The sequence below is a fragment of the Microcaecilia unicolor genome, chromosome 4, assembly GCF_901765095.1.
Source record: "Microcaecilia unicolor chromosome 4, aMicUni1.1, whole genome shotgun sequence".
Lineage (NCBI taxonomy): Eukaryota > Metazoa > Chordata > Amphibia > Gymnophiona > Siphonopidae > Microcaecilia > Microcaecilia unicolor.
In genome coordinates this window covers 271550154-271563305 of record NC_044034.1, presented here as the reverse complement: position 1 = coordinate 271563305, position 13152 = coordinate 271550154, and the positions used below count along the sequence as shown (strand labels likewise).

The window sequence follows — 13152 nt, the reverse complement described above, 5'->3', positions numbered from 1 at the left end:
AGGGCTGTTGTGGGAGAAGAGGGAGGGCAGGTGAGGGCTGGGGTTGAACTGGAACTTGAGTGCTTAAAAGGGGGGTAGATGGGGGCTGAGGCGAGTCACTGGACATGGAGGGAAGGGAAGAATCACTGGACATGGAGGGGAGAGGAGGGAAGAATTGCTGGACATGGATAGGATGGGAGGGGAGGGGAGAATCGCTGGACACGGATGGGATGGCAGGACAGGGCAGGGGAGAATCGCTGGACAAGGAGGGGAGGGGAGGGCAGGGGAGAGACAAGAAATCGCTTAGACGAGAGCCTTCCTAGGGCCTGTTTCATTTTTGGAGAAATGGACGCTTTTTTTGTTTGTATAGCACTTAACTGCAAGGGGTTGTACATATAGACACAGCATGAAGGGCTATGGGTTTCTCTCCAGCTTAAATGTACAGCTTATAGAATACTGTAAGCTAAATGTACTGCATGGCACTTAGGTGTGCCCATTGATGCCAGCCATAGACCTGGCATTAATGACTGTACCTAAATTTAGAGGTACCAATGCGGGTTTCTGCTAGTATTCTACAGGGAATCAGGGTGCTACTCACATGCCATTATAGAATAGGCACACCCTATTCTATAGAACAGAGCCGGTAGTGGGAGGCGGGGCTGGTGGTTGGGAGGTGGAGATAGTGCCGGGCAGACTTATACGGTCTGTGCCAGAGCCAATGGTGGGAGGCGGGGATAGTGCTGGGCAGACTTGTACGGTCTGTGCCCTGAAAAAGACAGGTACAAATCAAGGTAAGGTATACACAAAAAGGAGCACATTTCTTGGGCAGACTGGATGGACCGTGCAGGTCTTTTTCTGCCGTCATCTACTATGTTATGTTAGAATTGTTATAGAATTCCTCCCTCAGCTCTTCAGAATCCAATTTATGGCAGGGAATCCACCTTTATGGGGGTATGACACAGCTCTGCACTGAGTACCAGTGTGTCTTCTTGCTATTCCTCAACTGTGTAGCAGTAGGGATTAGAAGTGAAGAACCCAGTGCCAACCCCAACCAACACACTCCCACCCAGGAACCCCCAGAATTCTTTGCATGGGAGTTACAGCCTTTAGCTTCCCCCAGAAACTTTACAGTGAGCAAGAGGCTGCCCGAGGTTCTCGATGCAGAGTTTCTAACTGCAAGAAAAGTTTGAGACTTGTTTAAAGCCCCGAGATAGTATGAAAGGCATGAGTCCTTGGACATAGAAACAGGTGATAAGCAGGAGGCTAGGCCTGACAACTGTCTAAATGTTTTCAGGATTCTGCAAATTAACATTTTTCTATTAGAAGGGTATAGCTGCAATGTATCTTAATACAGTATTTACAACCATAATAATGAGGCCTTTTGGTAACTTAGGGCAGGGCGGTATAATGATGTATAAACAGAGGTGCCAGGTATCTGGTTTAGCAAAATGTACTGTCCTTCAGTTAGAACAGGAAAAGCATATATCAAGACTGTAATAAACTTTAGGCAGTAACAATGGGAAGCGCAGTAATGATCTAAAAGCAGGAAACCGCCATTCATGGCAGGTAGTGAATGTGATGTCAGAAAGGAATAAACATGACTCCTGAGGAAGTGAGGAGAAAGACAGACATCAATACATCCACCATCATCCGGGAGTCAGGAGTGAGAAAACAGCTGTGCTAAGCTGGCCATTTGCACTGTGTCTGCTGCCATAAGAATGAAGGACTTTGGTGAGAAAGGGACACTCTTCCCTTTTTAGGTTCTGAAAGCCTCTTCACTTATTTTAATGTCTTATGGGCCATACAGAATAATGTTAAGACATATTGGTACTTATTGTTCTACTTGTTGGTTTATTGTCTTTGTTGTCTGGGAACACTCTGCTGATATTGGGACACATTCTTAGCAAGAAGTCTGCTATTAGGATAGCTTCCCAGGGAACAGGATCCCTAAGTAGCATGAGCATTACAGTGATACCAGTAACAGTAGTTCTCTTGGCACAAATCTCAGACCCTCACTCAGCTTGCAGCCCAAACATGGTGCAAAGTTTTGCTTCTCGCCTCCCTGCAAATTTTGGTCATGCTGTGAGTTTAGTGGACAAGAAGGAACTAGGAGGGATTCTGGGATGTCACATGCAGCTCAATCGGGGAGGACATGGGGACTGGGTTGTTGGGAGTTCAGTGCAGTATATTAATAACATTTTTCCAATCAACAGGATTTCTACAATGGGTCTAGTCAGAGGTAGACAAATCCCAGATGCCAATTTGCCCAGGCAGCTACAACGTGGTGTCTGGCACCACCCATGAGTAGTCACTGCTGGCCCAGGAGAAAGAAAATTTGGCTTCTGCCCAGGGAAGCCTCCTAACGCTGGACTATACAGAGAAGGGATCACCATCCTGCTGCTGAGCCACACTGAGAAGAAAAGGCTGTGAAGAGGAAAGGGAAAACAAGGTGAAGGAAGGAGGGAGATAGGAGGAGAGAAAGGCAAGAGTGAACGGAGCCTGAAGGAGAAAAGAGAAAAAAAGCACATTGAACAAAAGTGTAAAAAAAAGAAAAATAACAGCTAAAACAAACAAAAAACTGTAAAGGAAAATAAGGGATCAAATTATTTCCCTACATTTCCAAAATAGTTTTCTAGCAATAATCCTGGGGATTTTTTTTTACTAGGAGTTGGTAATGCCACTTCTTTTTTTGGCAGCACATACTCCTAGTTACTGAGGCTAGTGCCCCTCCCCATCCCATTTCCTGCTTAGACAGGAAGCGGAGTAAGGAGACGCAGCTGTGGGGACCAGGTGTATGTACATATACATATACATGATGGGAGTAATATTCAGCCAGAAGCGGTCAGCATTTTTTTTGACTACTGCTGGCATTATGTCTGGATATACAATGCCGGGGCATGTCCGAGCACTGGCATTGAATATTCGGGTATAGGTGGATGGATAAGACCTATCCAGTTAAGTGCAGTATTCAGTACCTAATCGCATAAATGTAGGAAGATTAGATTGGGGAAAAGCAGAAGACAATAAGAAGAGACGGATTAAGGCATATGCGAATTAGGCATGTGCCTAGGACCCAATAGTTTAGGGAGGCCTATCAGAGGTGCTCAAGACTCAGGAGGCTAGGACTGACACCTGTCAAATTAACAGTCTCAAAGCCAGAAGGATGACTAAAATATCTGGATATTTTTCAGAGTTCAGTCCTCTACAGCTCTCAGTCCAATACAGAAAGTATGGTAGGATTTAGCCAGTGGGAAAGCTGAACTAGTCACAAAAAGGAACCATGGAGGAAACTGAGCTCTGCACAAGGACTTGGGAAGAGCCAGTGGAACAAGTGACTGGGTTTACTGAGAAGGGCTACAAATTTAAGAGGAATGGGGTGAAGTGTGAGGGGGTTGTTGCAAACTGAGAAAAAGAACTAAGAGCAAATACAAGAACTTTACATGGTGTACAGAGCTGGTTGGGAGAGGGGACACTGAGTGAAGGACTACATGAATAGCAGAAACAGCACAGCACCAGTAGAGGGGACCGGGTAAAAACTGGATCCAATCTATGCCACCTTAAATCTGGAGGATCCAGCTTTTACCCAGTCAGCTTCAACCCCAGATCCTCTGATGCCTCAGTCTGACCTGGATCCATTTTGGCCACGTTCCCGGATCCTCTGGTGCCTGGACCCCAACCGGGCTTACCCTGCTAAGGAATGCTGGGATTTATTTTTCTTCACACTAAAATTAGATCAGGAAGCATATTTCTGATCCAGCACTATAGCTAAGAATCAATATGCCTGGGGCTATTCTGAGGCAGCCCGAGGCAGGATCTGGAGGAGACCTCTAGATCCACTTTGATGTGAAAATAAAGCTTAATGTTCCTTGGCAAGGTAAGCCCAGCTGAGGCAGTAGAGCATCCAGGGATGTAGCTGAGAAGATTCAGCTGAGGCAGTTCACTGCAAGCATGTGTGTGCCTGACTGGGGTGGGTGAATTGTTCATATGTGTGTATATGTTTCTGTGTCTCTGGTAGGGACAGTCACATATAAATAAAGGCTCCCTTTGAAAATTTCAGCTGCAGTGAAAAAGTCCACTGGTACAAATGTACCTTTGTACATATTAAATGAAGGGAAATTTTCAGCCTGAAGAATTTACCCAGCTAGTTAATTTAGCTGGGAAAATTCCTTTGAAAACTGTCGTACTGCTAATCATTTCTATAGCACTACTAGACATATGCAGTGCTGTACACATTATAAGCAGATGCTTTCTCTGTCCCTAGAGACTCACCATCTTTGTACCTGGGGCAATGATGAGTTAAGTGACTTGCTCAAGGTCAGAGGGAGCTGTAGTAGGAATTGAACACAGATCATTGAGGATCAAAGCCCACTGTACTAACCATTAGGCTACTCATCCATTGTCCTGGTACTTCCTCCTCTCTGCCTTTATCCTTTCAGAAGCACCAAACAACGCTAAATATATTATTTTGCTGCTTCTATTTGTGAAGCTTTTTTCACACGTAAAACTGTAAATTTATACTTTAGATACACTGCCCGTGAATCTCACTCTTTGGGGCTGTCCACCTTTGGCATCTCTGCTTTGCACTAGAGGCAATGGAGGGAAAAAATGACTTGCGAAACTATCCAGGTAATCAATCCATTACTGCAGAGCTGCCAAGTTACCCAGTTCCAGAAGGCAGGCTTTTTGAACTTACAACACAGGTCAGGGGCTATTTGATTCTACCTATTGAAATTCGCTCTTCAGGTCCAATAATGCACCAGAACAGAGTTGTCAGAAATCCAGGATTAGTCCAAAATTTCCCTCCCTGGAACTGAGTAATTTTGCATCTCTCTGGCCTTAACCGCTCCACTCCATTCAAAGTTTTGCTTGCCTAGTCCCCATGCTCACTCACAAACTATTACTGTCTCCACATCCACAGCTAGGCTCTGCTCTTTTCCCTGCTACTTCTGGAAAACTGAAAAATGTTTTTTTTTTGTGGGAGGAGTGTCAGACTGCTGCTCCTCTCCGGCCGTCTGCCCTCTAGTTGCACCTCTCCGTGCTGTCTGCAAGCCAGCCGCACCTCTCCGTGCTGTCTGCAAGCCAGCCGCACCAATGTCAGACTGCTGCTCCTCTCCGGCCGTCTGCCCTCTAGTTGCACCTCTCCGTGCTGTCTGTCAGCCAGCCGCACCTCTCCGTGCTGTCTGCAACCCAGCCGCACCAATGTCAGACCGCCACTCCTCTCCGAGCTGTCTGCGCTCGAGTTGCACCTCTACGTGCTGGCTGCAATCCTTGTAAGTTATGCCAACCTCCCTCAGGTTAACTCAGTTGCGTTCTCTCCAGCCAGTAGCCCACCCCCTTGTTCAACCCCTACCGGCTACTGGCAAGTATACGTCTCCGGGTGGAGTCCCCCTCCTTGTAGCCTAGCCACCTAGATTCTTTCCAGTCCGGCTATTAAGTCCCCCACCCAGGCCTCCGGACCGGGCCCTGTTCCTGGCACAGGCCCCTTTCTTTAGAGCCTCTAGTCAGAATCAAATGCTTATCCCACAGTTCAGCTTTTCTCAAGCAGTACTATAAAGTTCCAAAGTTTCCCCTATGGTATGAATCCCTCTAGGTTTAGCACTTTCTACTGGCTACACCTAGAGACCCACCTCCCTCATTTGTCAGCACTAACTCCTGACAACCACCCACTGGGTTAAGGAATTCATACCTTTTGTTATCCAGTACACACAGCACTCTTTCTCCTCCTCCTCTGGCCCTGAGCAAAGGCTGAGATATCCATTTCCTCTGATTCCACTCCCCCTTCCCCCCCTTGCCAATCCATCTGCTCCACCACTCCCCTCTCCCACAGGTGTTCCTCATCCCCTTCCTCTGACTTCATCTCCCAATCAACCCCCTCCCCCTTTTCCCCCTGAGAGGACTTCTCCTCCCTCTCCTGTTTCCTGCTCAGCTCGGGCTTCTGGGACTTGTAGTTCTTATAGCCCCACTCTTTCTTCTTTTGATCCCCGGTGGGCACAGGTAGTCCTTTCCTCCCCCACCCCTCCGGTTTGCCACCCCCTTTCTCACAGGAGGGGGCATGAATAAGATCTGATGGAGGCCCACAAATATATATCTGTCTAGGGCCAATATAGTGCTAATCCATCACTGACAGAAGAGAAACAGATGCAAGAAAGAATAAAACAAGAGCAAAAAGACTAGATTTTGAAGAGAAAGATAAAACAGTTAGACAATAAAGTGGAGGACAGAAATGGAGAAGAAAACTACTTCCAAAATGTTGAATGGTTGTTTTTGAATTGCTACTCAGTTTTGGCTCACATGACAATTTGTCTTGTGTACCAGTAAGTGTTGAGCAAAGATCTGTGTCGATTCATGTAACCTAACCAGAAATCTTTAAGTCTTTCTCATGAATGCATCTCACATCTGAAAAAAAAAAGATCCATTCTCTATCCCTCACCTAAAAACCACTACTTGGAGGGATATGTTCCTGTTTCCGCCTTTGCTCCACCCTGCTGCCCTGAGCTGTCTACTCCCTTTCATTCAGGTTGTTCTATTACCTCACATACTGTGGGCTACTGTTAGACAGCACCAGTGTGCCAACCACACCCTGTTCATTTCTGGTGTCATCCATTCCAGGCATTTCAATGACACACTCATAGAGAACAGAGGTACATTCTGACACAGAGTGCCAGTCTTATGCTTTCTTTAATGCATATAAACTAATAAATTCTATGTTGTGTGTGGTGATCAGAAAACACAGCCAAGATAGATGCATCTCTCAGACCTCGACATTTGCTGGGAAAGAGCTATATCCCCCACAGATCTGCCTGGTGACCAGTACCAGGTTCAGTTTCCTGTCACAAACTATTCCACTGCAAATGCCAGCAGGAGGGAAAATAGTTTTAGAAAATAACACGTTAAACTAAAAATAATAATGTGCAATTAGAATCCCCAATTGATCTCAGCAGTGAAATGTCAAAGCATTTCCAAACTCAGAAAAAAAACAGTGATGGCATTCGTTTTTGGGAAAGCCTTGCCTTTGCACTGTAGATGTACAGTAGGCAGCTCAAATGAATCTGCAGCCCGAGCTGTGACACATACGGTGTATATATAATCAGAATAATTGTATTTTGTGAGCTTGTTAACCAATAAGGAGGGCACTTCTATAACTTGGCGTCAAGATGTATGTGCAACAATAGGGTGTACTTAATGCCAATTCTATAACAGCAATTAGACGTGCTTAAGCTGTTCTAGAATACGTTGGTGCACTAAAAGTTAGGCAAGTCAATGGCTGGTGTAAGTTGGAACTCCTAAGTGCGCATCACCAGCTGGCACGGCCATGGCCCGCCCATGCTCTGCCCATGTGTACACCCTCTCCCAATTACACACTAAGGGCTAGATTCTATATATGGCACCAAGCTATTCTATAAACCTCACCTAAAGTTAGGTGCAGCTTATAGAATGCACATAGTGGCCATCCGGTGACTAAAATATAGGCGCAGCCATTTATGCCAAGTAAAAGCTGGTGTAAATGCCCACTTCTTATTTAGGCACGGATCGGGCATATTCTGTAACAGCGCGCATAATTTTAAGGAACACCCATAACCTGCCCATACCCCTCCCATGGTCACTCCCCATTTTGTAATCCACTGATTACAATTTATGTGCATCCCTTTACAGAATATGCTTAGAAAGCTGTGCATGTAAATTCTAATTAGTGCCAATTAGTACCCATAATTGCTTGATAGCGGCCAATTATTGGGCACTGATTAGCTTGTTAAACAATGAAGTTGCACTTGCAAATCAGCTATGCATGCTGATTTACACGCACAACTTTAGTTGCCATATATAGAATCTGGAGGTAAGTGACTTTGGGGCTCATTTTCAAAGCACTTAGACTTTACAAAGTTACATGGTAACCTATGGAACTTTGTAAGTATTTTGAAAGTGAGCCCCATAGTAACCTGTAGAACTTTGTAAGTCTAAGTGCTTTGAAAATGAGCCCCTATGGAACATTGTAAGTCTAAGTGCTTTGAAAATACACCTCCTTAGGCACATTACAGAATAGTGCCAAAGAATAGCACTTACGCATTTAAATGCCAATTATTGGCACCTCTGACACATGCACATTTGGCACCTAATTGTTCCTTGATAAAGCTTTGGCGAAACATGGTCCATGTTGGGACCCAGATCTGAGCGACCTAAGAAGCTAAGTACAAAACCCTTATAAACAATTAAAATATCTTTTTAAAAAAAAGGGAATGCTGATTTGTGATGCATAAAATGAAAATATAGAAATGTGCAATGATTATAAGCTGTGGACACAGTAAAAGACCAGTGAGTCTGTGTTTGTCCGCTAGAAAACAGATGAACATTTTCTAAAATACAAATTAATATTTAAAATCTTTTGCTTTGAATTAATTTATTCAGCATATCACTGCGTGGGAATTTTTGTTGTTGTTTGTAGACTTAATACAAGATGGTGTGTTGTTGTGTTTTCATGTTGCTTGGAATGGTTATGTATGTTTTAATGGAATTCACTGAGAGCCTTGGATCAGTGGGCCATAAATGATTTTACTTAAAAATACAAAATTCCAGAAGAATATGTTAGAAATACCTTTATCGGGCTATCCTGAGCAGCTGACCCAGAGAAGAACACCTGAACATGACCTTTCATGTTGTAAAGAAGTACCACAAAGCACTGAGGGGGAAGGCGGAGACTGGAATCCTGGATAATATTGGACCCCTTCTGTTTTAGCCTTAGTTTATTACACACTGGCTAAAAATATGAGCAAGGGCCAAATGTAAAAGATTGGGGAACTTCAGACTTCTTGGCACGCTAAAGTTTTTGAACCAAGAGATCCAATCAGATCAAATTTCTGATCCATTCCGTGTCTGATTTTGGATCAGTCTCACTTGCTGCAGGCTGATGCTACCGTGGTCCTGGTGCATTACTAACCCAACAATATGGGCCAGCAACAGAAAAGAAACACTGGGTGAGTGAAGAGCCCCCTTCGTGAAAGCCTTACAGTTGCCAACAAGGACCGTGCAAAGTGGCAAGCCAGATGTAATTCTGGGGGAGGCCCTTGCCATCAGGGGACAGACGCAAAGCATTTGAAACCATCCCTAGCTCCAGGGAGGAGGGGGTGGGAGGGAGAGGAAGAAGACCGAAAGCTGACTGCAGATTCAAGCTTGAGCTGTCAGACACAGAGAAGTGGCAACCCTGTGGGTCTTGAGGGAACCTTTGAAGCTGTGCGGTAGGAAACTAGCTTTGTCTACAAATTATTCAGCTGCCGTCGGTGGCTCGAGGCTGACCCTTTCCTTAACCACAACCCACAAATGACCCCGGAGCAGACCTCTGAGCAATCGTCGTCACTAATGAACAAGCGAGGATTCCGCAACAACCCATGCCACTGTTTCATCTACTACACATTGTCTATATAACGAATGATCAAATTTTTGATGCTCATAATACTTTACCAGACGCCACCAGAAAAAAAAAGAGAAAAGTTTACCCAAAAGCAAACAGAAGCCTGCAAAAAAACCGTTGCTTTCTTACTCCTTGCTGGTTAAATGTACCTGATCCATCCGTGTATAACCTCCTCCCCTACCTCACTGAGCAAGTCCCATAGATCCCTGTCTGACATGAATGAAACATCAACGCGTTCCATCGCAGCAAAGTCCCGAGCTAAAAGTTGGTATTATTAGAGTAAACTCACCGCTGCCTCAGCGCTCTGGTGGGTTTGGGCAGAGAGGAACACGATCAGAAGCAGCCAAAAGCCCTGCCCCGGACCCATATTAGTCACAAGCACCCTTCGATTTGCAAGGCAAGAAAGCCAGGACGGAGGAGCAGCTCAGATCCGGGCAGCTTCAGGGACTCTTCAGCTTGTTTCTTTCTTCTTCTTAACTTCTCGGGCTGCGATGATCGCAAACCCACATGGTCTCTCCTGCAGCCTCGTTTTGTCTTGGAGCTCTGCTCCTGAAAAGTAAAAGAGGCGAGCCTGAGTCGGAGCAATTTGTTAGCTCCGCTTGTTCAACCCTCCCCTTGGTGGCCGGTGGGCGACTCCCTCTCCTCTCCCACCAGGTTTTTTGAGCAGCTTGCTCACAGCAACACCGTTTTTTTCCTGACAAGGACCAGGCGTGAGAGCACCATTTCCTCCGCCTGCATCCCAAAACGGACTGGAAGCAGGGACCGCTACCCATCGCTGCCCCCCTTTCTGTCCGGTGTGGGTTAGGGATCCCGTCTCGGAGGGGAAATGCGCTCCTAAACAGCGCTAGACGATCTACGGCTGCAAGTAAGTGTGCCAAGCGAGGATTTCTTTTCTGTAAGTTTTAACAAAAGGGTGAATAAAGGGAACCCGCTAGATAAGTCTAGACTGGAACGGGGGAGGACGGTTTCTTGGGGGGGGGGGGGGGGGGGGGGTTAGTGAACAGTTTTGCCTTTCCTGCTTCTGGACTGCTCTCTTCTTGTGGGGCTCCTGCAGCACCAAGCTAGTTATGGCTCAGTTTCCACTGCTCCAACCCGGCAAAAGTGCTGCTGAACGATTTAGCAGAGCAGGGCTTCTTAAATCTGCCCTGGTGGTAACCCCCCGTCCCCCACACCAGTCAGTTTTTTAGGATATTTGAAATAAACATGCATGACATACATGTGTAGATTCAAGGTCTCCAATTAATGCAGATTCACCTAATACATATTTATATTTGGAGATCTGAAAACTTGACTGTCACCCAGGAACTCTTGGGCTCCAGCCTCCCTGAAGCGACTCTTCTCTATCTCCCCTCATGTAATAAGAGTGGTGATATATGACCCCTGTTCGGCCCCCAAGTAGTGAAAGAGGGCCCCTGAACTCATTTATTGCAGTGCCAGTTTTGTAATTAGTTTTATCTCTCTGCACTCTGGGTCCTCCCCCATGCCTTCCCACAGACAGTAGAGGTTGCAAGCATAGAAGAAGTTGGGGATGGGCATAGCGAGGTGGTGCACCCCCACCCCAAATATTTCAAGTGGAAAAGCTGAATTCCTCCCCCCTCCCCCACTGCCAATATGAATCCCTCTCCCCAAAGTAAGCAGGTGAACAACCACACTCTGATGGTGCAGGGCAGGACGGGGGGGGGGGGGGGGGGGGACCCCAAAACTAGCCCTGCATAGCAGTCCAATGGGCTCCAGCAAGGCCTAAGAGGAAAGGAGAATGGAAAGTAGAGGGGGAGAAGATGGGAGCACACGATTCTAGTTTTCTGAAAGTTTCCATTTACAAGATTGCTTATGGGTCTCCTGGTATGAAGGTAAGACTGACTCCATTTTTAAGGATAGTCTCACCCAGTTCCCCCCCCCCCCACCCCCCCCCACACACACACACACACAACATGTATGGAGATACAAGTCTTGTTTTTCGTAGGGCAATCCAATCTAGAAGCCAAAACAGCCCGTCCTGGAGAAAATGGTACCAGTTGGTACAGTAGACTGATGGACCCCAGACAGTTGCAGCATAAGACCAGCATTTCTCTTCCACTGAATGGAAGACACACAAGCGGCCCAGAGCAAGATTAATCTTTCATAGGCCCTAGGCAGCCAGATATATTGGGTCCCTATCATAATATAAATACCTTTTAAGACTCCCACACTTGCAGAGGAGGAAGCAGTAGATAAGAAGTGCAGCTTACAGAGTCCTCAAGATAACTGGAGGACAGTGCACAAGAAATCTGCAGAATAGATAGACCTCTGTGAATAGTTGGAGTTTCAGTCCCCTCCCCCAACCCCCCTTTTGTTTCTGCCAGCAGCTGACTTACCAAGGCAACACTCTTCATTAAGAGAGTAATTGAGTCAGAACCCCTGAGAGGATCCCTCCTAAATATTTGGTCCTTAGGCATGTGCTTAGTTTGCCAGTGCCTTAATCCTGCCCTGAGGGGATACTGACAGAGCAGCTAACTGTCCTCCTCCTTCACTATGGAAAGCACTTCTAGTTTTTGGGAGAGGAGCAGAAGGGGGGTGGTTGTGATGTTAGTGCCCATGTATACACTACAGCTGCTGTTCCTTGGGAAGGTGAGGTGACAGGAAGGAGGAGGTAGTAATGTTTGGAAAAGGTGAGTGAGATGGGGAGAGACCCTGCCAAGAAAGATTTATAATACAAGTTTGTACCGAGACAGACAGCGGAGGGTGATGTGGCTCACTCTAAATCTTGAGGATCTGTAGTGGTGATAAGTGAAGTGACCATATAACTCTGTCATGGCATTCATGGAGGCATAATTCTGATTTCTTTTCAGAAATAGAGGTCTACATCTCCATACATAAACCCCCAGCTTCAATATAGATTGCCCAGATTTGGTTGCAGATCCCATGTGCATGTGGAAACTAATTAGTCAATTAGGTGCTGTCAATTATTGTAGTTAATTGGCATGAATTAGGATTTATATGTGGATCTACCTATGCACTATTTATAACACTGGCTGCCTAACTTCCATAGTGCACAACTCAAAAGGGACATGGCTGTGGGAGTGGTGTGGGCGGGTCGGGGGCATTCCCAGAAATTAGACACAATGTAACAGAAATGCTTGGATTTCCACCAGCTTTTGGTAGGCGGAAGTCCTTGCATCCCAAGTTGGGCGCAGGAATCCACGCTAAAAGCTATTCTATAAAGATTGCTTAGTTCTAAGCAACCTTTACAGAATTGGCAATTAGTACAGATTTTAACAACCCCTAACTTAAGGGGCCATTTACTGAACCAGGCCCAAAGTGTGGTAAAAACCAGTACTGGTGCAGTCTACCACCCTGGAGCTGTGAGACAACAGACAAGCAGAAAATGGAGTAGAAAGTTAAACATTTTCATCTTTGGTGATTCAATGTCTTGAGAGCTCATCAACGTGAGAATATGTGGAACTTTGTCTTAAAATTAGGACTGGCTTAAGCATCCTGGTGCACTTTCAGAGGTATATGGGAAACCTTTTTGGAACTCTTTGACCTCTAGGGCAAGAAGTAGGATTTTCACTAAATGATATCAAGTGGAGAAGATCTGATATGATTATGTTTAGACAATTAGAGATATGTGTCGAGTGTGCTGTAGATGTGTTTGGTGGGCTGGTGAACATTGTGAGCCTATTGAGTGTGGTGGATGGATGGGGGTCAAGGAGGTAAGTTGAATTGGGGATAAGTAGCTTGTGTTCTTTGTTGGTTTGGGTGTTAAATGGAAGAATGAAAAATGAAAACTG

General features: G+C 45.7%; 2 protein-coding genes across 2 annotated transcripts in view; one reads left to right on the top strand and one right to left on the bottom strand.

The window, feature by feature from the left end:
• The window catches only part of COL4A1 (collagen type IV alpha 1 chain), a 363110-nt gene extending 353179 nt beyond the window's left edge, over nucleotides 1–9931 (bottom strand). The window contains exon 1 of the mRNA XM_030201564.1: nucleotides 9672–9931. Within this exon, the coding sequence (XP_030057424.1) occupies nucleotides 9672–9749 (78 nt within the window). The 5' untranslated portion in view covers nucleotides 9750–9931. The remainder of the gene's footprint in view (nucleotides 1–9671) is intronic.
• Nucleotides 9932–10070: 139 nt separating this feature from the next.
• COL4A2 (collagen type IV alpha 2 chain) overlaps nucleotides 10071–13152 on the top strand; it is a 440984-nt gene continuing 437902 nt past the window's right edge. The window contains exon 1 of the mRNA XM_030201563.1: nucleotides 10071–10247. The gene's annotated coding sequence lies outside the window, so the exon portion shown is untranslated. The remainder of the gene's footprint in view (nucleotides 10248–13152) is intronic.